Source organism: Myotis daubentonii, chromosome 18, assembly GCF_963259705.1.
Source record: "Myotis daubentonii chromosome 18, mMyoDau2.1, whole genome shotgun sequence".
NCBI lineage: Eukaryota > Metazoa > Chordata > Mammalia > Chiroptera > Vespertilionidae > Myotis > Myotis daubentonii.
The window spans coordinates 21,702,556-21,726,442 of NC_081857.1; the positions used below are offsets into that span (position 1 = coordinate 21,702,556).

Genomic DNA, 23,887 nt, shown 5'->3' on the forward strand with positions numbered 1-23,887 from the left:
CTATTTCAGCTTGTAAAAACCCAGAGATCTGTTTCTGTCCTGGGAAATGACCGCCCACTTTCCTCATTGGGGCTCAGAAACTAAATTTGCCGTTGGCTGCCCTAATTGGTTTGGCTCAGTGGATAGAGCATCGGCCTGTGGACTGAAGGGTCCCAGGTTCTATTCTGGTCAAGGGCATGTACCTTGGTTGCGGGCACATCCCTAGTGGGGGGTGTGCAGGAGGCAGCTGATCGATGTTTCTAACTCTCTATCCCTCCCCTTCCTCTCTGTAAAAAGCCAATAGAAAAAATACATATTTAAAAAAAATAAAAATAAAAAATAAATTTGCCGTTGGCTAAGAGCACTCACCGGAATGAAAGAATGCTTTGGACTTGGGAAGCAGCAGGCCGAGAAACATCACGGCAGGGTAGAGTTGGCAAGACGTTGGGCGCAGCGATCTCGATCGTCCTTTCCCGGAGCCCACGCTGGGCCGCAGCCTCCTCAGCACGAAGCTTAGGCAGCTGCTCCTCGTTGATCAGATGACACGAGACGTAAACCTACTCGCCATCCCTGTCGTCAAATAAAGAAGAGCACGCTGACTTTCAAACAACTGCACTTTGGTTTTTCTCTACTTACCATAAAAGAAGGCTGTGCCAGTGTTCGTGTCAAGGGTCTTGGTGTGCCCCTTCCCTCCTCGCTGTGACTGCGTTTGCATTTGTTTCTTATGGATGTTGAAGAATGTGCCTTATCAAATCAGTCGTCTGGTTTTACCAAAAATAAAGTTCCTTACTTTTCCTCAGTTGACTGATGCTTGATTATATCTCCAAAAATAGCAAGTTTATAGAGATGGGCACGTGGTCGTCAATGGAAGGAAAGAAAATTGCCCTCATTTGGCAAATTCAAAAACCGAAGAGCCCTGTGTGGAGGGGTGACCTCGTGGCCAAGAGAAGGATGCAGGGCACCCACGCCTGGTACCTGCCGTTCTCACTGGGCGTCTGTGGTGCTAGTCCTCCTAACGAGGCCTTGGGCTTTGGGGTTGTTAGCTAGAGCCTGGGAATGGCTCCCAGCCTGGGGTGTGCCGATAGGAAATGCGTTCAGTTGCGTGTGGGGAGTGGGAGAATCCAGACCGTGCTGACAGTTTCTGCCTTAGACTGTTGCCAAAGGAGAATCAGAGCAGAACCCCTGCAATAGCCATCTCGGCCCCTCACCCCCTTCTGGCTTTCTAACCCCACTATTCTATCCTCAACTAAAAGCAACAACCTATTGACCTCGTTCACAGAAGAGCTTTCTACCAAATCTGAATTTGACTTTGAAACCTGATTCATGTTTTGCAGTTTAGAATAATAGGCCTGTATGTTGGAGGAAGAATTCAGGGGGTGCCGTTAGCAGGGTCAGGCCTCTGCTTTGATTTTAGGGTGTTTAGTTAGATCCAGAACACACATCCTCTCGGGAGAGTAGTCCTTCGTTAAGAATAAGGATGCAGTTCCCACTGGCTAGGAAACCTCTGGCCCAAGGGAAAACCCAGCCCAGGAGGGTGCATGGGCATCAGGATGGGGTGGAGTGCAGCGGGGACTGGCATGTACCTGCAGGAGAGCTCCATGTTCCTCCAGGTGGTCAGGTGTCTGTGGCCAGGGCCGGTGAGCCTCGTCCTCTTCTATGGAGACCTGGAGGGAAGGCGATCTCAGGTGCCCAGTGTGAGGCAGCCACCAAGCCTCTGGGCACTCGCTCCTGTGAAGACCCAACTGTCCTGCCCACTGGGGGGGGCGGGGGTGGGGGAGCTGCATCACCACCCCCTAACTCCTGTGTTTCGGGCTCCTTGCTGGTGGTGTGTGTGTGTGTGTGTGTGTGTGTGTGTGTGTGTAGAACAGGGGTGAGGGGTGGGGTGGTTGACAGGAAACACAGGAAGGGTGGGAGCCAAGTGCTGCCCTTGGGGCCTGGGCAAATCCTCCCCCAGGGACCAGCCACCCTTGGAAGAGGACCCCCTGGGGAAGTAGCTCACCTGTGATGCTGGGGTCTTCTGGAGAGAGGGGTGCTGGACTGCGCAGCCCGGCTGCCCGCTGCCCACCCAGCTGCAGTCAGGGCCCTGGATGGTCCGTGGTGGGGAGAGCATCTCGCTTTCTCTCTCTCACACACACTCCTGGACACACATGCAGACCCGCATCCCCCCTTCCACCCCCTGAATATCCCTCTCGCACACAAAGCTGTTTCCTGGTTCTCTGGCCCTCACCCCCACTGCTCCTCCCTCTGTCGGGGTCAGAGCTGAGGGTCTGGTTTTCAAAGTCTCTTCTCATCCTGAGGAGCCTCATCCTTGGCAGGCAGGGCTGCATCTACCCCAGGGAGCAGCAGCTAGCTACACTGCAAGTCTCCTTTCCCACAGCAACACGTCTCCCTGGACATGAGCTGGGACTGAGGCAATGGGGCGGGATGGCAGGACACATGGTGGGCGGGGTAGGGGGGGGTGGAGGGGGGAGGGAGGAAGGGGGTGGCCAGACTTGTTAACGTGGAAGCAGGAGGGGAAAGGAAGCTGGTGGTCGCCTTACATCTGTGCCCAGCTCCCCCGGCGAAGAATGGAGGACCCTGTGGGATTTCTGTTTCAAACTCCTCATTTATTGACATTCACTTGGTTGTGACTCCCAAGTTATCAAAGACGCAGGAGAAGAAACCCGCAGCAGGAGCAGTGGTGGAGAGAGGATGGCAGGAGGACAGGGTGCTCCCAGCCTCTCCTCTTCCTGTTTAGGGTGCAGCTTGGAAAGTGTCCAGATAGTGTCCCATCACAAAAAGTGCAGTGCAGTGGAGTGGGGTGAGCCTCCTCCTGCCAGGGGAGGCCCTGGCGGCTACAGGGAGGCGGGCGGGCAATCTTGAGCCTGTGCCCAAGCAGCGTGGGGCTGCATGTGGGAGAGCTGGCACCCACCGTCGCTCCAATGCCCCCAACACTTTTTCATTTGTGGGTTGACAGGATTTAGGCTGGGAAGCTAAGGAGACAGGACTGCACACGATGGTTCTCACTTGGGGACCCTAATAGATCAGGGGTAAGAGGCGGGTGACCATTGACCAGGTTGTTTTGATTTTTGTGAAGGCAAGAGGTAAGATGACACTGTTTTTTTTTTGGGGGGGGGGAGGTGGGGGGGGAGGGACAGCCCTTGCTCAGGGTGATTGGCAATGGAATTCCAGGGCAGCAAGGCACTGGGCTGGTCGTCGGGATGCGGCAGGGCTGCCAGGCCCAGCTACTCATGTCAAGGGGGTGCACTTGACACGGTCAGGGCTGGCGGAGGCATGGGGGGTGTTAAAGCTGCTGTCCTAAGCTGGTCCCTCTGGTCTCATCACACCCACCTAGGGCTGCCTCCTGGTATAAGAGAAATGGTGCCATCTGAGGTCTCTCATGTGTGTTTTTCACATACAGTTCGAAATGCTTTGCCTGCTAACCCCATGTCTGACTGTGGTTTTTCACCCCTTAGCACATGTCCCTGCACACAGGATCAGGCAGTTGGCAAGTGTGTCCAGCTCCTGTGAGGACTGGGGCGAGAGAGTGTGGCTAGCTGGCAGATCTAGGCAGGCAGTCCTCAAAGGGCCCTTGGAGTCCATCTGGGCAAGCCTCAGTCCCCTGGAGGAAACGGGGTCTCAGAGAAGATAAGTGACTGGTTCTGGAGCTAATGAGTGACCACAGGGTGGCTCGGCCGAGGTCCTCCGGTTCTCAACCCAGTGAGCCTCGCAGACAGAAATGCAGGGTGACCCGAGCCTGAACGGTGATGCAAAGGTGTGGTGAATTCTCCCCGCCTCCCCTCCCCTGGCTGCACCCCGTCCTTTCTCAAATACAGAATCAATACTTCAGTGCAGAGGGGCCAGCTCCTTTCCTGCCCCACCCTCTGCAGCATTCAGTGACTCTGGAGGGGGTGGGAGTTGGTTATGCCTTTCAGAGGGGTGCAGCCACTCCTTATTGCAGAGGCAACTGGAAAACTCATCGGATGCATTCACTCCAACGGTATGAGGCCAAGGCTGAGTTAGAAGTGGGAAGTGGGAGTTGGACTCCGGCTAGAGTGAGACAGCCATGAGAAGGCCCTCAGCCGGAGACGAGGGGTCAGGCAGCGGAGGGAGGGCAGCAAGCAGAACCCAGCTGCTAAGTCAGATCCCTCTGGTCCTCAGGCGCTGGCCCTGGTGGAACCAGCGGTCTGGCTCTACTGTGTCGTGGCTGCATGACAGAGGAGAGGGGCTTACAGGGCGGCAGCGTCCCCCGGGGAGGCGCCTCGGCCTCCTCCGGTAGCAGCCACCTCGCTGCTGTGGGGCCTGGTCACCTTGAGCACCCTCTGCTCATGCTGCCTGGGGGTCAGGTTTTCCCTTCTCGTTGCTACGTCGAGACCCTTCCACTCTGCGGCTCCTGGAGGCAGCAGAGCCTGGTGCTGGTGGTGACAGGTGTGTGTGCACACACCAGAGAAGGCACGCGCCCCACGGGACTGTACCCACACACCGCTCGCTGTGGGGGACCACGGCCCCGGAGACCGTCAGCAGGACCTCACTGGCTAAGCTACTCGAACTCGAGTGACAACTCTTGAGAAGGTGCTCAGTGAGGCAGCTGGTTCCCGAAGCAAAGCCAGGATGTGGGGGGAGGCAAGCTTAGACAGTCGCTTTTAGGTGCACTCCTCACAGCAACCTGATGCCTTCAAAGCCAACTCAACGTGTCCACAAGGACCGGTGCAGTCACAGCTGTGCTGTGGTCAGGACTCAACAGCTGTATTTGAGCAGTTACAGGCTTTGCAGTCTCTGACAACCAAAAAGACACAACTAGATGGTGAACTGGCTTTTGGATTTGTTTTAGCAAGCAAGTCCTGAAGCGGTCCCTTTAACGCCATCCCCTTCCTTCTCAAATTCTGCGGGTTCCCTGTGCCCTGGCCCCTGCCCTGTGGCCCCCTTCTTCTTTCACCCCCCAAGGATGCTGGAGGCCTCCAGACCTTTGCACAGCTTTCCTTCCTCTCACAAGACTGGCAAAGCCGGGGGCGGGGCGGGGAAGGAGAGGGCCGGGGGCTGGAGTTGGCCCCAGAACGAAGAACGTCCCAACAGAGAACCCGGCACAGCTGCCATCCAAGCACCCCACGGCTTCAATCCTGGGGAGCCTCCCACTGCGGGGCCAGAAAAGCCAAGCAAACGGGGACAGTCCTGTGGGGTGTTGGGAGGCAGCCGCGGGCCCAGTGCCCCTGACGGAGCGGCGTGTGGGTGAGTGTGGGGGTTCGGGGTGAGAGGGGTTACACGTCTGTACTGATAGCCCTTGGATTAGTGAAAGCCTCGCGCGCAGAGCCCGGCCACGTCACCGGGTAACCCGGGGGTGCTGCCAGCTGGAGGGACGGGAGGCCCCCCTCCTTGTAGTATGTGGGGGTGAAGGAGAACCTCTCGCTTCCGCCATTGGGCACCATGTCCGCTGTCCGTATGTAAAAGGGGGAGCTGTATGGGGAGCAGGTGGCGCAGTGGCCGGCTGCCACCCCACACGGCTGGACGCAGGGCTCACTGGTGATGGGCGCCAGGCTGCTTCTGCCGTCCAGGGCTTGGGCGCTGCAGGCATTGCAGGGGGGCCCTCTGGAGGGGGTGGGCAGGTCGTGCTCCTCCTCCTCCTCCTCTGCATCCTCCTCTCCGCTCTTCTTGCAGCAGTAATACTGAGGGGAGAGGCGGAGGGCCCCCTCTGAGTGGCACAGGCAACCACGCCCCTGCTCCACTGTTGATCAACTCAACCCCAGAGACCACGTTCCACAGGTAGATTCCCAGCCTTGCAAAACTTTCCCCTTTCCCTCCCCTGCTCCTAGTGTATTAACTCCAGGCCGTGGCTGGGGAGGCAGGGCGGCAGAGGGAGGGACAGACAGTCATACCGAGGACAGGGCTGGGGGCCTCTGGGAGCAGCTGTCAGAGTCCCCCCAGATGGCGCCCTTCCCACCACTCCTGATGTCTCAGCCCCCCAGCCCCGGGGAGACATAGCACAGTGAGCTCTCTGGGTGCTCCCTTCTGACCGCCCTCCACCTCCCAGACCCCTTGACGTGTACTTCCCACAGCCCACAGCTCTGGGCCTTGTCACCCGGAAGTGGGCTCCAGGGTCGGCCCCAATGGGAAGTGGTTTGCTGGCGGCTCCTGGCCACGGCCCGGAACTGACCTGGAGCCTACAGTAGCACAGGACTGCGATGATGGAGAGGAGGATGACCGCAGCTAGGATTCCGCCAGTGATCACAACTGTTCCCGCTGTCATCCGCCCGATGCCCCATCCAACTCTGCAGAGAGATGCGTGGAGGTGAGGGCAGCCGCCATGAGCAGGGAGCCCTCCTGGAAATTCCTGCACAGCTGGAGCCAGGGAGGCCCCTGGGCCCAGGGACACCTGGGGCTTCCTGACGACAGGCGCGACAGGGGCGACAGCCTTGCACTGGCTAGGGAAGATAGAGAGGAGGCCGAATGCTAACTGAGGCATAATTCTGCTTCCTGTTTCTACCCAGTTTCAACCTCCTTTAATTCTCTTTTCCATCTCCTGTCTCCTGTCCCCACACCCTCTTAAACTATACCCCTTCCCCCCACTCTGTGGCTCCAAGACACAAAGGAAAATAGCTTCTGTTTTCAATGCTCTAAGCCAGTGGTTCTCAACCTTGGCTGCACATTAGAATCACCTGGGAATCTTTTTAAAATCCTGACTTCTGGGCCTCATCCTCCGGAAATTCTGTTTCTTTGTTATGGGGTGGGGCCACAACATTAGTAACAAAGAAACAGAATTTCTGGAGGGTAAGGCCCAGAAATCAGGATTTAAAAAAGATTCCCAGGTGATTCTAATGTGCAGCCAAGGTTGAGAACCACTGCTCTAAGCACTCCCCTGGTTATCTCAGTTAATCCTCCACATAATCTTTGAGCTAGTTCTTTTTTTGCTTTTTGTTTTGTTCCATTGATTTTTAGGGAGAGTGGAAGAGAGACGGAAAGACAGAGAGGAACTTCAATGTGAGAGAAACACATTGTTCGGCTGCCTCCTGCGTGGCCCGACCAGGGCCCAGCCCAGGGAGGAGCCACAACTAAGGTACGTGCCCTTGATCAGAATGGAACCCTTTGGTCCACGGGCCACGCTCTATCTACTGAGCCAAACCGGCTAGGGCGGGGCAGGTTCCTAATGATCTCTATTTCACAGGTGATGAACGAGGCTTTGATTGATTTAGCTGAGCTCCCACCCAGCCTGGTTCACCCCAATGGCTATTCTCTCAAACACTGCTCCCGAGTCCAGACACCAGTGGTCTCTGAGCCCTTGATCCAGGTGGAGAAGACAGGGTCTGAATCTCTAAAATTCTCCCCAATTCTGCCCTGGCTCAAACCCACACTCCTTTTGGGGGGAATCTCTCCTCCCTTTCCAACTCTGTGGAAAACAAGGGCCAGGTGAGCCTAGAGCAGTGGTTCTCAACCTTCTGGCCCTTGAAATACAGTTCCTCATGTTGTGACCCAACCATAAAACTATTTTCGTTGCTACTTCATAACTGTAATGTTGCTACTGTTATGAATCGTAATGTAAATATCTGATATGCAGGATGGTCTTAGGCGAACCCTGTGAAAGGGTCGTTCGAGCGCCAAAGGGGTCGCGACCCACAGGTTGAGAACTGCTGGCCTAGAGGCAGCAGGTAGGCGGCCTTCTGGCTCTGGGAGGGTTGTGGCAAGCCTGGGGAGATGGTCCTGGCTAATGTGGGTTCACGGGACAAAGGCCAGCTCCATGCGAGGCTGTCTGGCCTCAGGCTGGCTCCCCTCGCAGGACACTGAATGGGATTTCCAAGTGTCCCGGCTTCAAGGGGACCAAGGATGGTTGTGCCAACAGAGCAGGAGGGTGGAAGAATGCCCGTGAGCACTTACGTTCAGTCAGGGAACGGTGACCTGCAAGACAATAAAAGGGACAGAGATGTTGGAAGAAGAGTGTTACCCTGAAGAAGGCCCCACAGGTTAGCTTGGTCCCTGAGCTCCACCTCACCTCCTCCTCTCCCCTCCCTGTGTGCTCTATCGTCAGGAAGCCTACAGGAACCAAGCCTGGGCCTCCAGCTCTGTCTCCAACTGCTGGTGGACAGACATCTCGCTCGGATGTCCCACTGGCAGCTCGAACTCAGGCTAAGTCATCACCCGCTCTCCACATGGGTCCCCTCTCCGACCGCTGTCAGTGGTTCCACGGAGCTGCTATGGAGGCCCTTGCAGGTTGTTCGTTACTCAAAGCGCACGTGGGGCGGGGCCACACATTGCTTCTGCTCAAGAAGCCACGCACCACCGTGCTGTGTTCACGTGGAGGAAGGGGCACCTTCTCTTCACCCAAAGACACCATCTGCTCCTCACCATGTGCTCCTGGAGCACAGCATGTACCCCAGCCCTACTTCTGATTCACTCGACCTGCTCACAGTGAGGGCTGTGGACCACGGCATGGGCAGCACCCGGGAGTCAGCTAGAAACACAGCATCTCAGGCCCCACCCCAGGCCTAATGAGGCAGAATCTGCACTGCAACAAGGTCCCAGATGGTTAATTTGCACAGTAGAGTTTGACAAGGCCTCACATGTTCCCCTAGTTGCCCAGATGTTCAAATCCTCAAATTCTTCTTCTTCTTTTTAAAAAAATATATTTTATTGATTTTTTACAGAGAGGAAAGGAGAAGGATAGAGAGTTAGAAACACCGATGAGAGAGAAACATCGATCAGCCGCCTCCTGCACACCTCCTACTGGGGATGTGCCCGCAACCCAGGTACATGCCCTTGACCGGAATCGAACCTGGGACCCCTCAGTCCACAGGCCGACGCTCTATCCACTGAGCCAAATGGGTTAGGGCCAAATCCTCAAATTCTTCTAAGGCTCCCCTAGTCTTCTGTTGTTCATCAGTGAAGACACTTTGCATGTCATGCCTGCCCTGGTGCAACGGCTTCCTGATCGATTTCACTAGTTTGTCTCTGAGCAGCCCCCACTTTAGCCTTTCATCATGCCCCGATGCCCCTCTCTTCCTCCAGAGCCCTCCCAGCATCACACTGCCTGCAGGATGTTTACCTGGGCGGGAAATTTTAGACCAAACTTCAAAAGCTTTGTCCTGCCCCACATCCCTGCATGCTCACCACCAATTCATGTTCCTCCTCCTCACCCCTAGGACACCCCCTACACGAATCCTCTGCCCATCAGGCACGCCTCATTCTTAGGAAGCTTAAAGCCTGGGCATAAAATGACACTTAATGTAGCTTCCAATATGGTGTTTATAGCCTAGTGATGAAAAGACACTGACCACACCTTATGATCTGGTATAGGACACACAAAAGGAGGCATACAGACCAAGGGCTGGGGGCACACAGAGGAGAGGCCACCAAGTACTCGGGGAAAGGTTACAAGGAAGGTGTAAGCGTGAGCAGAATCCTAAAAGCTGAGTAGGAGCTTGTCCAGTAGACATGGTGGAGAGGGCAGGAGTGTGAAAGAACAAGGGTGCTCCAGGACCTGTAAGGAACCTGGAAGGGCCTGGACAGGGAGGGGGAGGCATGAAGCTGGACAGTCTATAAGCCAGGCAAGGGACTTAACTCCTGGAGATGATGGGGCTCCCAAAGGGCTTTCGGGAGGGGAGTGCATGACCTCGCTTTCTCCATCTATCTAAGTCCTGCCCATATTTGGAGGCTCTAGGAAGCCTCCCTGACTGCCCCACCGCGATGCTCCCTTTCTGTGCCCCTCACAACCCTTTCCATGTGCCACTCTTCAAACCCTGACTTGGTAGGACGCTTGTCAACATCTATGTGCGAATATCTTGACTCCTCTACTAAATTTTGAGTCCTTTGGGATTAGGGTTGTGTTTTATATTGCTTTGTATCTCCCTGCAGCATTATAGACAGTGCCTGGCACCAGCAACTCATCTGGTATAGTATTTCTGGCAGTTATGACTCTGATCCACCACCAGGGGGCAGCAGGTTGCATCTCTCAGCTCACATCCTATATACAGATGTGGTTCAAGACCAGTATAACTTTGTCCAGGTACATGGTGGTCCATGCTTCAAGGGTTCACTGGACATTTGATGTGGGATGAAGCTCAGCCTAGGGAGGATTTATGTACCTTCACATTTATGTGCCACCAAGGGCCGCTTAAGAGACACAGGCCTGTGGAGTGAACTGAAGTTGGGGGAGGGGGGGCAGCAGAGACCCACTCTGCTGGAAGTTCTGGCCTAGTCCCCTGGGGTGTGCCCAGCCTGTTAGGAGACAGGGGATTGTGATGCCTTATGAGAACAGTGCCCTCCCTCCTGCCCTCCATGCCTGGTCTCCCTTCTTTCAGTACCTTGAAGGCTGTAGAGCAGAAATGATTGGGGGTGGGGGGGAGAAGATGGCAATGAAAGCAATCATGGGTGTGAAGGCCCATTCAAGACCCAATTTTACCACTTACCAGCCACCCCGGCATGGAAACGGACCACCTTTCTCATTTGTAAAAGGGCAATTAACCCAAAACTCAGTTTACAGGTTGATTCTGAGCAAAAAGTAAGATTCATGTCTGCGAGGGCCCCTTGTAAACTAAAAGATCCTTAGTTGTGGGGGAAAGGAAGACCTAGACAGTTTGTGGCTGCTTAAGTCTGGCCTTACAATCATAAACCAAGAAGGCGTGCAGTGAGCTAGCGAGGCCCCAGTTGGTTTCCCTGAGGGCCCAGAGCTAATGGTACAATTTAGCATTTAAATTTCCACATCCAGTGGCTCTCTATTACTTCAGATGGGCTAATTTTCTCTTTGTAACTATATGCAAATGATAACAATAACTCAGTACATCTAAATAGCACTCTACAGTTTACAACATGCTTTCATCTGTACCCTCTCCTATGATGGGCAGGCTCTAAGGCCCCAAATGAGCTCTGTGTCCTGTGTACTCCTCTGCCCATCAGGCTAGGTGTGACCCGTGACCTCCTCCACCCAACACAATACAGTAAGGGGATGGGATGTCACTTCTGTGAAGAGATTATGTAAGATTCTGGCTTCCCCTTCTTGCTGGCCAACTTTCTCCCTTGCTGGTTTTGACACAGTAAGTTGCCATGTGGAGGAGGCCCATGTAACAAGGAACTGAAGATACTTCTGTCCTTCAGTCCACTGGACAGAAGGAATGGAGGTCCTCAAGCCAATGACCCAAAAGGAACTAAATAATCACACAAGTCAGAGTGGAAGTGGATCCTTCCCCAGTTGAGCTTCCAAATGAAAATGCAACCCCAGTGGACACCTTGAATGCAGCCTCATTTCAGACCCTGAAGCAGTGGACCAGCGAGCCACGCCTGGAGTCCTGACCCACAGGAACTATGAGATCATCGCTGTGTGTTGTTTTAAGCTGCTCAGTTTGTGGTAGTCTGTTATGTAGCAAAAGAGACCTAACACCTCTTTTGGACCGTACAAAAGCTCCACACACGAGGGGAACCCAGGCCATTACATGACTTGCCCGGTCATTGTTGGGGGCCAGATGTAAGCTGGCAAGGTCCTTGTACCTGAAGGGGCTAGCAAGGCTGAAACCCTGACCCACACACTTTTCCCAGACTTGTTTGGATGGTGATTATCAGTAGAATGAGAGCAACCTTTGTAGAATAAGAACAGCCTTTCATAGCTTACCAAGAAGTCTGTAACTATTTACTGAGATATGCTGTACTGAGAACTTGTCCTTCTGCTGTGTCTCTCCCTTAGAGATTAAGAGGAATAAAGAATACATTCCTCTTGACAGACCTCCTATTCAGCGTGTTGTGTATAAATAGGATGGTGTGGCTAATAAAGTTGCTTCAGTTCATTGAGAGAACTGGGGTCCTCCCGATCCTGCTTTCCTGTCTTTCTTTCTTTCCTCAATTCCCACCTCCCTGCCTCAGCCCGGCTCAACCTTGTCAGGCTGGCCTTGACAGGTCATACGACAGCAAGAGTCTCAGTTAGGACCCAAGGATCCCTGCTATGGAGTTTCCTTCATACCAGCCTCCTCCTGAGGACAGGAGAAAGAGGTCCCCTGTTTCCTCCCAGGGCCTCACAGATCTGGACAGAATGGATTTAGTGGGGGCCAACTCAGGGGCTGAGGGCAGCCAAAAAGGACAAACCTGTTGCCAACTAAATACCCCGAGGCTGCCCTCTGTGACCAGGACTCACTGGAGCTCCCTCCCCACTAACACTCCGCACCTTGTTTTTTGGGGGAGAGGGTTGGCCTGAGCCTCACACTTACCTGAAACACCTGGGGCAGCGATGACTCCGTCAAACAGGCTGAGCCTGAGCAGACAGTGGCTGGGGCTGCGTCATGGCCAAGGGCATCAGTCCCTGTTGGAGAAGAGAGGGAGAGGTCGGTGAGAGCTAGAGGGGAGGCCGAGAGGATACACAGGCTCACTCTGGCACCAGGTTGTGACCCCAAGACTCTGGAGTGGATGTCCCAAAAGGGCTTCCTTCTTGACCTCCGCAGCTGGTCAAGAACCCGAGGCCACGTTCTATCTCATGCCACTGTCCAGAACCCTCTCCCCAAGCAGCAGCAGGGCGCTGGGCAGGGGTCCCTGCCTGTTCTTGGAAGTGAGGCTCCGTGGGTGAAGAGTTCTGCCTCATGCTTCCCTGGAGAATTCTGACCTGTCTGCTGGTGAGGTGTCCCTGTTGCCTGCACGGATGATACCTTTCTCAATGGCCCTGCATTCCTCTTTCCCATTCCCTCCTCCATTCTCCTCTGGGCCTGTCCACATTCCCGTAAGCTGCACACTCCTTGCCCTTTCTTTGATATCCCGGCACCCCTCAGGCCAGCATAGCCACTGGGCCATTGGATGAACAAGTCCGACAACATGACAAGATCATCATTCTGATGTGCTCACGGAGGATGGAGGAGGCAGGATCCAACGGAAACATTTAGAAACCCAGTGTAGACTAATTAGCGGGGGTGCCTTCAAACCAAAAATTTTTAAATATCCTCTCCACATTACTTAGAGGAGTATGAGCCTTACACTGGGAATGGGGTGTGGGAGAAGGAGGACACTCCGGTGGTGATGCCCCACCCTGCTCACCGACCTAAGCAGGGCAGGTCCCACTGCGTGTGTGTGTTTGGGGAAGGAACCCAACCATTAACAGGATCGGCAAAGCCGCCTTCTTTGGGGACAGAGCAAGTCAGGGGCAGGGCTCCAGGAGAAGACAGATGGTCACCTACAGAGCGGCCCCCTCCCTGCCTTCACCTCCCTTCTAGATCTAGGCTTTAATACCGTCACCAGCCCCCGCCTTGGGTGTACAAGAACTCAGGTTTTCTTTTCTCAAAGATGTTCTCACCCTCATTAAAATGGAAGCCATATGGAGCTGGATGCCAGAGCAGGACTCACCCTCCCTAAGTTTTGACTGAGTTGTGAGTTTGGGATGGGTCCCTCTTCCCGGGTTATGCGCAGAAGGCTGGACATGGGAAGGTCAGAACATCTGTTTCAGGATCCATGAACCCTTCACTCCACTTTGTAAAATACAAATGGGTCAAGAACTTGGTGAGGAAGATTTCCTTCGCAAGAACTGTGGCTGAGCCATGAATCCCTCACTCCAGGCCCCAAGGGAGGAGGGCTGTGGAGCTGGCCTGGGTGGCCATCTGGAGTCCTGTCCAACAGTGCCACCTGGAGGCCTGAGAAGATCCCAGCTGATGAGGCTGGAGGTGACCTCCAGAGGCCCAGGTGCTGGGCAAGTTGTAAGGGACACCTGGGGTAAGGGAACTGCAGAAGAGGGGGGCCCAGCAGGGAACCTCAAAAGAGCCCACAAGAGCATTCACAAAAGCAAGAGCCATCTTGAAGCATCTCCCTGGTCTCTTAGAATTTCCATTTCAATTCTGGCATTTAGACCGGCAGCTTGGGGGTGGGGTGTAAGAGGGAGTGTAGATAGCAGGTGGACATAGCTTGCCACCCCACCTGCTTCCATACTGAAGCAGATCCAAAGTGGAGGAAAGAAGAAGCCTAACGCTGTCAAATTAGGAGTGGATTTTTAAAAAATATATATTTTGCCCTGACTGGTTTGGCTCAGTGGGTAGAGCATCGGCCTGCGGACTGAAGGGTCCCGGGTTCGATTCCAGGCAAGGGCATCTACCTTGGTTGCAGGCACATCCTCAGTAGGGGGTGTGCAGGAGGCAGCTGATCCATGCTTCTCTCTCATCGATGTTTCTAACTCTCTATCCCTCTCCCTTCCTCTCTGTAAAAAAATCAGTAAAATATATTTAAAAAATATATATATATATATTTTTATTGATTTCAGAGAGAAAGGGAGAAGGATAGAAACATCAATGATGAGAGAGAATTATTGATTGGCAGCCTCTTGCACAGCCCCTTATGGGGATCAAGCCCGCAACCCAGGCATGTGCCCTTGACCAGAATCAAACCTGGGACCCTTCAGTCTGCAGGCCGACGCTCTATCCACTGAACCAAACCGGGTAGAGCAGATTAGGAGTGCTTGATTACTACTCATTTTGATATAATTTCTGAGTTGAGATGGCATCTATAACTTGGAGTGCCTATCTATATATATAAAAGCCTAAGCTACCGAACTACTGGTCGCGATGATGCACACTGACCACCAGGGGACAGATGCTCAACGCATAGGATCAGGCCCCCTCCTATCTGAATTGGGCCTGCAGGTATCGGGCTGAAACCGGCTATTTAACATCCCCCAAGGGGTCCCGGATTGTGAGAGGGCACAGGCCAGGCCGAGGGACCCCCATGCATGCACGAATCCATGCACTGGGCCTCTAGTAAAACTATAAGAGTGGATGAAAAAGCAATGAGATTGGCCCAAGTTTTTAACTCAGGGCAGGGGAAGATTTCTCCCAGTAAAGCGATGGCCTGGCCAGCATGGTTCAGTGGTTGAGCATCGACCTATGAACCAGGAAGTTATAGTCAGATTCCTGGTCAGGGCATATGCCAAGGTTGTGGGCTGGATCCCCAGTGTGGGGAATGCAGGATGCAGCTGATCAATGATCCTCTTTCATCATTGATGTTTCTATCTCTCTCTCCCTCTCCCTTCATCTCTGAATCAATAAAAATATTTTTTAATAAAGGAATGCTTGAAGAAGAAAAAAATCAAAGTTGCTTTTTGAGGACAAACCATGCAATATGCTTGCATAACATGTCAGTTACTTATAGAAAAATGATCCTCAGAAATGGAAAAACTCTAAGAGAGCTGGATCGGTATTTTTATTTTCTAGATGAAGAAACCAAGCTCAGAGAGCACAGGTGAGTTGCTTAATCACACACAGCAAGATAGAGACAGAGTGGGACAGACACTGGGAGTGGAGCCAGGGCCCTTCCGTTAGTTAAGGATGCTGTCTTTCTTTCTTGAAGATCTGCATGTATTTCGCCAGGAACTAAGGTGTCCCCTAGAGTAGGGTTTTTCAAACTAGCTGATGGTAAGAATCACCTGAGCCATGTGTTAAAAAACAGAGACTCCAGACTTCCTAAAATAGCATCTCCAGGCAGGGGCCCCAGAATCTGTGCTTATAACAGGGCTGAGCCTTACCATCTGGTCTTTGGGGAACGGTGCAGGGATAAAGGTCTCTGGGAGGATTTCAGGCTGGAGGCCCAGGGAAGGTGGGCGACCTTGCAGAGCCTGCAGCCCATAACAAGACTGGCACTGGATTCTGCGTCCTTGGGGTGAATGGGCCAGAAAGTAGCAGGAGAAGGGAAGAGAACCAAAGGTACATGGGACCCTGTGAGGGATGGAGCCAATAAAGAGGTCAGGATGGGACCTTAGAGGCCATTCTTCTAGTGGAGGCTGGGGCACATTAAAAGCCCTGAAAGAATGTGTTGGGAAGTAGGTTTCCCACTCTCTGCAGGCCGGGGTCTGTGCTCTCTCTGAAGGGTCCCTGCCCTCATTGACCTCATTGCGCTGAGGCAGGGTCACCTACCTCACTGCCTGGGTGAACGCAGGAAGGAAACGCCAGCCGCAGCTGGCACCAGCACATGTAATTAATGATGGCCGTCCCCTGCTCCCTGCCCGGCCCCCTTAGGAGCAGAGGTTAATTGTGTGGGGCATAAGCTCTGGCTGATCTGAATTTCTTCTGATGCAATTAAACCTTCTCCAATCATTTATTAGCTCATGAAATTGACACAGCAGGTTAGCAGCCCCGGGAAAGAAAAAGAGTTTATTTTCCTTGTTATCTGTCTTCCTGGACAGCAAGCCTCAGGCAAGCCTGGCAGAGGGTATGGGAGGAAGGGGCTCCTTTTACTTTGACTGGATGTATGGCCATTACCAAGCCCCGACCCCCAGGATGAAGGTGTGAGGAGTCAGTGGTCAGATCGCTTCCTTGGTCCCAGATGAGCAACTATAGCATTAAAGATCCCTGTGCAGTTTGAGAAGGGGCCTAAGAGATATGAGGAACTTTTGTAAATCATCAAGGTGGAAAAAAGAGCCTCAGTATAATAATGGGCCATGGGCAGGTGGATTCTAAAAGAAGAAACCCAGAGACTAACAAGAAAATGAAGTGATGCCCAAACTCAATAGTAATCTGAAAAACACAAATTGAAACCAGAAAGAGCTATCACTCCACATAGGTATGACTGGCAAAAATGAAGAAGCTGGATAATGCCAAGTGTTAACACAGATGTGGGAATTTAGAGGCACTGCCAGTTAGGGTATAGCTAGGGCAGCTGTTGAGGGAGAAACCAGGTACTACTTGGTCATATTAAGTTCACACATACCCCCTAAAACAGCAATTCTACTCGTGAGTCTGTCCCCAAAATTTCTCCACACATTCATAAGGGGAAGTCAAAATAAAAAATGGAAGAGGAGATGTTACAAGTGATAAAACAGAAATACAAAGGGTCGAGAGAACCAAGATGGCGGCATAGGTTAACGCCGGAGTTTGCTGCTTTGAACAACTACTTCAAAAGTGAAACCAAAAAACGGAAGGGACATCACCCAGAACCACAGGAACGCTGGCTGAGTGGAAGTCCTACAAACTAGGAGGAAAGAGAAACGCATACGGACACTCAGAGGAGGCGCAGTGCTGAAGTCAAATTCTGAGGTGCGGAGTGCGCGGAGCAGGCTGGCGGCGGAGGGCGCGGTTGTTGTTTTCAATCGGGAGGGAGTCGCAGACTCTGAGCTCCAGATCCGGGCGAGTCTTTAGGGACCCAGACTCAAACGGGAGAAGCGGGACTGTCTGGCTTCGGTCAGAGCGAGTGCAGCTTTCTCTCCGAGTTTTGCAGCGGGTGCTGGGACTCAGAGAGGCAGAGCCCCTTGGGACAGGACTGAGAGCCGCCATAATTGCTCTCTCTGGCCCACCCTGTTGATCCTGTGCCACCCGCCCCGCCCAAGCCCTGCACAGAGGCATTTGCCGGATAGCCTCAGGCAAAGGCTAGATTAGCACCTCCCTAGAGGACAGAAGTTCTCTCACTGCTGACACAGCTGATTCTCATAGCCACTTGGCCTGGAGGTCAAACCCTCCCTGGAATTAGCTACAACAATCAAGATTTATCTATAAGACTGGGAACAAAGACCACTAGGGGGTGCACCAAGGAAGCATAACAAAATGCGGAGACAAAGAAACAGGACAAAATTGTCAATGGAAGAAATAGAGTTCAGAACCACACTTTTAAGGTCTCTCAAGAACTGTTTAGAAGCTGCCGATAAACTTAATGAGATCTACACGAAAACTAATAAGACCCTCGATCTTATATTGGGGAACCAACTAGAAATTAAGCACACACAGACTGAAATAACGAATATTATACAGACGCCCGACAGCAGACCAGAGGAGCGCAAGAATCAAGTCAATGATTTGAAATGCGAGGAAGCAAAAAACATCCAACCGGAAAAGCAAAATGAAAAAAGAATCCAAAAATGCGAGGATAGTGTAAGGAGCCTCTGGGACAGCTTCAAGCGTACCAACATCAGAATTATAGGGGTGCCAGAAGATGAGAGAGAGCAAGATATTGAAAACCTATTTGAAGAAATAATGACAGAAAACTTCCCCCACCTGGTGAAAGAAATGGACTTACAGGTCCAAGAAGCGCGGAGAACCCCAAACAAAAGGAATCCAAAGAGGACCACACCAAGACACATCATAATTAAAATGCCAAGAGCAAAAGATAAAGAGAGAATCTTAAAAACAGCAAGAGAAAGAAACTCAGTTACCTACAAGGGAATACCCATACGACTGTCAGCTGATTTCTCAACAGAAACTTTGCAGGCCAGAAGGGAGTGGCAAGAAATATTCAAAGTGATGAATACCAAGAACCTACAACCAAGATTACTTTATCCAGCAAAGCTATCATTCAGAATTGAAGATCAGATAAAGAGCTTCACAGATAAGGAAAAGCTAAAGGAGTTCATCACCACCAAACCAGGATTATATGAAATGCTGAAAGGTATCCTTTAAGAAGAGGAAGAAGAAGAAAAAGGTAAAGATACAAATTATGAACAACAAATATGCATCTATCAACAAGTGAATCTAAGAATCAAGTGAATAAATAATCTGATTAACGGAATGAACTGTTGATTATAATAGAATCAGGGACATAGAAAGGGAATGGACTGACTATTCTTGGGGGGGAAAGGGGTGTGGGAGATGTGGGAAGAGACTGGACAAAAATCGTGCACCTATGGATGAGGACAGTGGGTGGGGAGTGAGGGCGGAGGGTGGGGCGGGAACTGGGAGGAGGGGAGTTATGGGGGGAAAAAAAAAAGGAACAAATGTAATAATCTGAACAATAAAGATTTAATTAAAAAAAAAAAAAGAAATACAAAGGGTCATAAGAGTATACTATAAACAATTATATCCCAACAAATTGGACAATCTAGGAGAAATGGAGAAATTTATAGAAACATACAATCTACCAAGACTGAATCATGATGAAATACAAAATCTGAATAGATCAGTAAGGAGACTGAATCCATAATTAAAAACCTCCAACAGCCTGGCCAGCATGTCTCAGTGGTTAAGCGTCAACCTATGAACCAGGAGGTCAGGGTTTGATTCCGGTCAGGGCACATGCCTGAGTTGCGGGCTTGATTCCCCAGTGCAAGGCCTGGTGGAGGCAGTTGATCAATGATTCTCTCTCATCATTGATGTTTCTCTCTCTCTCTCCCACTCCCTTCTTCTCTAAATCAGTAAAAATATATTTTAAAAAACACAAACAAACAAACAAATCCTCCCAACAAAGTCCAGGATCAGACGGCTTCACTGGTGAATTCTACCGAACATTCAAAAAAGAATGCCAATCCTTCTCAAACTCTTCCAAAAAATGGAGTAGAAGGGAACTCTTCCAAACTCATTTTATGAGGCCAGCATTATCAACCAAAACCAGACAAGGATGCCACAAGATGGATGAGATGAAGCTGATGGGAGCAGATTGATGGTGAACCCCAATAACAATGATCCCATAGCAGATGGCCGAGAGGACATCCCAAACCGTGGTTTTCCTATCAGAACTCTGGCATAATCCCAATATCAGAGGCATTGGACGCTGGGAAAGGAGCTGGCGTTGGGCCTTGAACTTGGGCCTTCAGACTACTAGCTGAGCCAGCTTCTCCCCCTACCATCTGAGCTGATCACTTGGGTGTTTGCTTGCAAGATAAAGCTCAAGTTCAAGGCTCTATGGAGGTCTGTGCCATTTATTAGTTCTGTGACCCTGGACAGGGCTCTTAATTGCTTTTGAGTTTGTGTTCTCATCCTGCAAAATGTGGGTGGTGATATTACTTCATTATTGGATGACTTTATCTTCCTCCTAGGGTGGGTGGGTAGACCAACAAAGATAATGTGACAGTACTTTGTCAACTTAAATCCTTCTGCAAATACGGTATTGAGTTTTCAGTGATTGCAGGACTGGTCTAGGATAGTCTTTGTCTTTCCCTTTTAAGGGACACCTCGAGGCATACTTCCTCCTGGTTGGATAATCAGATGGAGGACTTGAGACCTGTATTGGTCTTCACGGGCTTTGACATGTACAGGGAGGCAATAGCGTCAGTGGAAGAGCAGGCTTCCCTGAGAGGCTTAGGTCAAGGAAGCCCCTCTGAGAGGAGGTAAATGGGCTCTGAATGGTTAAAAAGTGCAGTCTGGGAGTAACAGTCTTATTTAAAACCAGAGGAATATCATTTGGATTTACCAAATATATGAACTGGTGTGTGGATGGTGGGAAGGAGGGAAGATTAGTCACTTTCAAAATGGTTCCCTTTTGTTTCCCTTAGCTGGAGAAGAAGTCTCTGCCTTGACTGGTCAGAGGCTGGAGGACGAGGAGTGGAAGGTCAGGCCTGCCACCAATTATACACATTGAGAGATGTGATCTGGGGGTATTTGACAAAACGACTTTTACAGAGAAAAATCCTGAGAAACACATCACTTTTATTTGCATAGCATTTTATAGCTTACAAAGCCTATAGGTTAATTCATGGCCTTCTAGAAGCTCTGATCTGGAGGACACATGGCCAGGAGTTCCCAAGCAGGCACCAGCTTCATCTGGGAGTTTTGTTACCATCCAGACCAATGGAATCAGAAGCTCTGCAGGTGGGAAGCTGTATGGCTAAACGCTCCCACGGGGCTTGGATTTGGGCACTGATCTCAACCAGGCTGACAACCACTGCCTCCCATGGTCTCTCTCCTGGGCCCTGCAGTGGGCTCCTGTCTCCAGTTCTTCTCTGCCCAGTCCCTTCAATCTGCCCCAGACTGAGTTCCCTAAAACACATCTCATCAGGCCCCACCTCTCTCTCTCTCCCTAACTCCCTCAGGGTAAAGGCTGGCACTTGGGGGCGGGGGTGGGGGGCTCTGTAGAGTGAATATTTAGACCTCACTCTTACCACCCCCAACTTCTTGTGCAAAGCCCCTCTGTGAAGTGTTTCCTGATTTCACCCCAGGCCTGTAATAGGTGCTATGTATCTTCTATTACCATTGCTCTCAGGTATGCAGTTATTTGATTATAGACCCAAAAGAATGTAGGTTAGGGGCTGGGTCTTATTCATTTCTGTATGGCACATGTCAGGTCAGGACCAACACATGCTAGTGGCTCTACAGACACCGAATGAATGAATGAATGAATGAATGAATATAGGCTTGCATGCAGGTACCCTGAGCTGTCATTTATGTTCACTTTAGATCAAGCAAGTTTCAAGAACAAATGTGTTTAGGGTGAACACTCCTTGCTCAAAGGCCTAATAGAGCTGCTACATAGCTTACTGCATTTACCACAAATTAAGAGGAGCCTGGGCTAAAGATATTGCCAGGGAGTTGGAAGACTCTGCTTTGGGTTTGATACCACTTATTTCATGACCACTACATGTTTCTGAAATAATCTCATTTCCAACATTATTAATAATACTGTTTCTAAGTCAAAGGATGTCAAGGTTCGCCTAATGGACGTTATCTAATTCACTCTCCCATATTCCTTGGGAGGTCCCCCTCCCTTTTCCTGGCAGCAGGCCTCATGTGGCCAGTGTGCAGGCAGAGCTGGTGGCAGGGTGCCAGTGTGGGGCACAGGTGCCCTGCTCTCCCATCCAGCCTATCCTCTGCCGGGCCCTGGAGAAAGGGCCCTGGACAGGGACCCTTCACTAACCTGTGCCTGGTACTAGATCTACCTGGGGGGACCTGGGACCTTGGTGCTGTCTCTGTCACCCTCCTGCAGGTGAGGATCTCAGAAGAGCCTAGCTGAGGGTGGGGGGAAGGAGCATCCACTGCAGGTTAAGCTCCTGGGGGTTCTGGGAGCTTCCGTGATGTGTGAAGAGGTGGTAAGTAGTGGTTTAGATTAGAAAAACATGACAGCTTTTATTAATCCACCAAATGGGTAGTCAGTTTGTCTCAAGGAAGTGAGGAAATGGCCACAAGCATACATTAGTGAAGTGTAACTAGGTTAAACCTTCTAGAACAGCGATTTTCAACCAGGGTGTTGCAAAAATTTTTTGCTTAATGGACTTAGCCCGGAATAGCCCAGCCAAGGCCTAAGAGCCCAATGTAGTCTCGAGTAAACAATGCCAGTCCCGAAGGGCGAAGCCTAGCCCTGAAGATGGGAGCCCAGAATCGAACAGCTGTAGCCAGACTGGAAGAGCCCATGCCAGTCCCCAAGTGCAAAGCCTAGCCCCGAGTGATGGAGCCCAGAATCCGAACAGCTTTAGCTAGCCCTGAAGGGCAGAGCCTAGTCCCCAAGAATCAAGTTCAGACCCAAAGCGCGGAACCCAGACAGGAGGAGTGGAAGCCCAATGCCTAGGCCCGGACCTGGCCTGGAAAAGCCAGTCAAGGCCTAAGAGCCCAACCTGGTCCCAAAGGACTGACACTAGTTCCGAAGAGCCATGCCTCGCCCCTAGGACCCTAATCCAGTCCCGAATAGCCAAAGCCAGTGTCTGCTGCCAGAATTTTTAAAACATGGAATACCTGTCTATTAATTAGGGGCAATGACCTCTTTTTCCATAGATTGTTAATAAAAAAATTACACCAGCCAACACAACAACAGCTGTCCAATGTGAATGAATCAAAATTATACCTTTTTTTTTTATCAGATCAGCATAAGATACAACATATTTTTGGCATGCCGCAGAATTTTAATAATTAGTTTTTGTGTGCCAGGAAATGAAATAGGTTGAAAATCGCTTTTGTAGAAAGCTATGTGTCAATATGTACCAGTCTAAAAAAAATCAAGGACCCATCACATCCACTTCACATATTTATCCAAAAGAAGTAGTTACCACCGGGCTGGCATGGGTGAACATAGACCTATGAACCAGGAGATCACGGTTCAATTCCCAGTTGGGGCACATGCCTGGGTTGCGGGCTTGATTCCCAGTGTGGAATGTGCAGGAGGCAGCTGATTTATGATTCTCTCTCATCACTGATGTTTCTCTCTCTCTCTCTCTCTCTCTCTCTCTCTCTCTCCCTCCCTCTCTGAAATCAATGAAAATATATTTTAAAAAAGAAGTAGTTACGGTTATCTGCAAACTCTAAGTCAATAATGTTCACTGCAGCATTACATATGAGTGACAGTCTGGAAGCAATCTAAATGCTTAACGGCAAGGGCAAAATTGAATACATTATGGTACATATAGAATGCTATGGAAAAATAGTATTAACATAAATACCGCTGAGGAAGCAGACTACAAAACAGCATTACTAAATGATAGTCTTTAAACATGTTTTGTAAAGAAAAATATATATACATAGAGCCCAGTGGGGGAAAAGCCTGGAATAATCTATAATAATAAAAGCATAATATGCTAATTAGACCGGATGTCCTTCCAGACGGCCTTCCAGACGAAGCCTGGGCTTCAAGGGAAGCCCGGGTCCTGGGTGCCTGCCAGCAGCAGAGGGAATCCCGGGTCCCAGGTGCCGGAGGAAAGGAAGGCCTACTCTTGCATGAATTTCGTGCATCGGGCCTCTAGTTGATTATAAACCTCAGAATATGGACACAGCTCCTCTCCAATGCATCCTTCTGTACCAGCAGGCTTTGTCTCCCACAGGTAGCCCCAGTGACACACCTGCGAATGAGCAGCCAACCCAAGCTGTACACGGCCCACGGAGGACCCTATCAGCCTTTCCGACGGGCATGTCTCTCACCTTCACTGTTCAGTTTTATAATAGCATCGGAGAGAAATTCCACACGCACAATACCCAGCTTTATCTGGCCTGGAACAGGTATGCCAGTCAATGACACTGTGGTAGAAATCCTTGCCGATTAGGCTAGTATATTCTAAAATGCTAACAGATTTTTTTGTAAGGGGTAGGACTATATGTCATTATTTGTCCATTTTGCTTTTCAATGTTTTCCAGGTTTTTACCTTTAACTCATATACCTTTTACACACTGTGAAGAAATAATTGCTATGAAGAAAACCAAAACCAAACCAGGAGTCTGGCTGGGTGCCTGGGGCGCACAGCCCGCCAGAGGCTCGGCATTCCCAGGTGCACCCAGACGGCGCTGCAGAGAGAGCCTTGTGACCCCAGCGGGATGTGCTCTCATCCTGCAAAGGAAAACCTCAGCTGGAAGACGTGGGTGTGGAGGAGGGAACGTGCTAC

At 51.1% G+C, this 23,887-nt stretch overlaps 1 protein-coding gene across 4 annotated transcripts in view; it reads right to left on the reverse strand.

The window, feature by feature from the left end:
• Positions 1–2,566: 2,566 nt before the first annotated feature.
• Positions 2,567–23,887, reverse strand: part of LOC132220497 (protein FAM163A-like) — a 48,367-nt gene continuing 27,046 nt past the window's right edge. For 2 of the 4 annotated variants that reach the window (XM_059673646.1, XM_059673645.1), the window contains exons 2-5: positions 12,135–12,226; positions 7,822–7,842; positions 6,107–6,221; positions 2,567–5,618 (exon numbers count right to left, since the gene is read on the reverse strand). In XM_059673646.1, the coding sequence (XP_059529629.1) occupies positions 5,214–5,618; positions 6,107–6,199 (498 nt within the window). In that variant the 5' untranslated portion in view covers positions 6,200–6,221; positions 7,822–7,842; positions 12,135–12,226 and the 3' untranslated portion in view covers positions 2,567–5,213. The remainder of the gene's footprint in view (positions 5,619–6,106; positions 6,222–7,821; positions 7,843–12,134; positions 12,227–23,887) is intronic. The other 2 variants (XM_059673649.1, XM_059673648.1) reach the window with 1 other exon arrangement.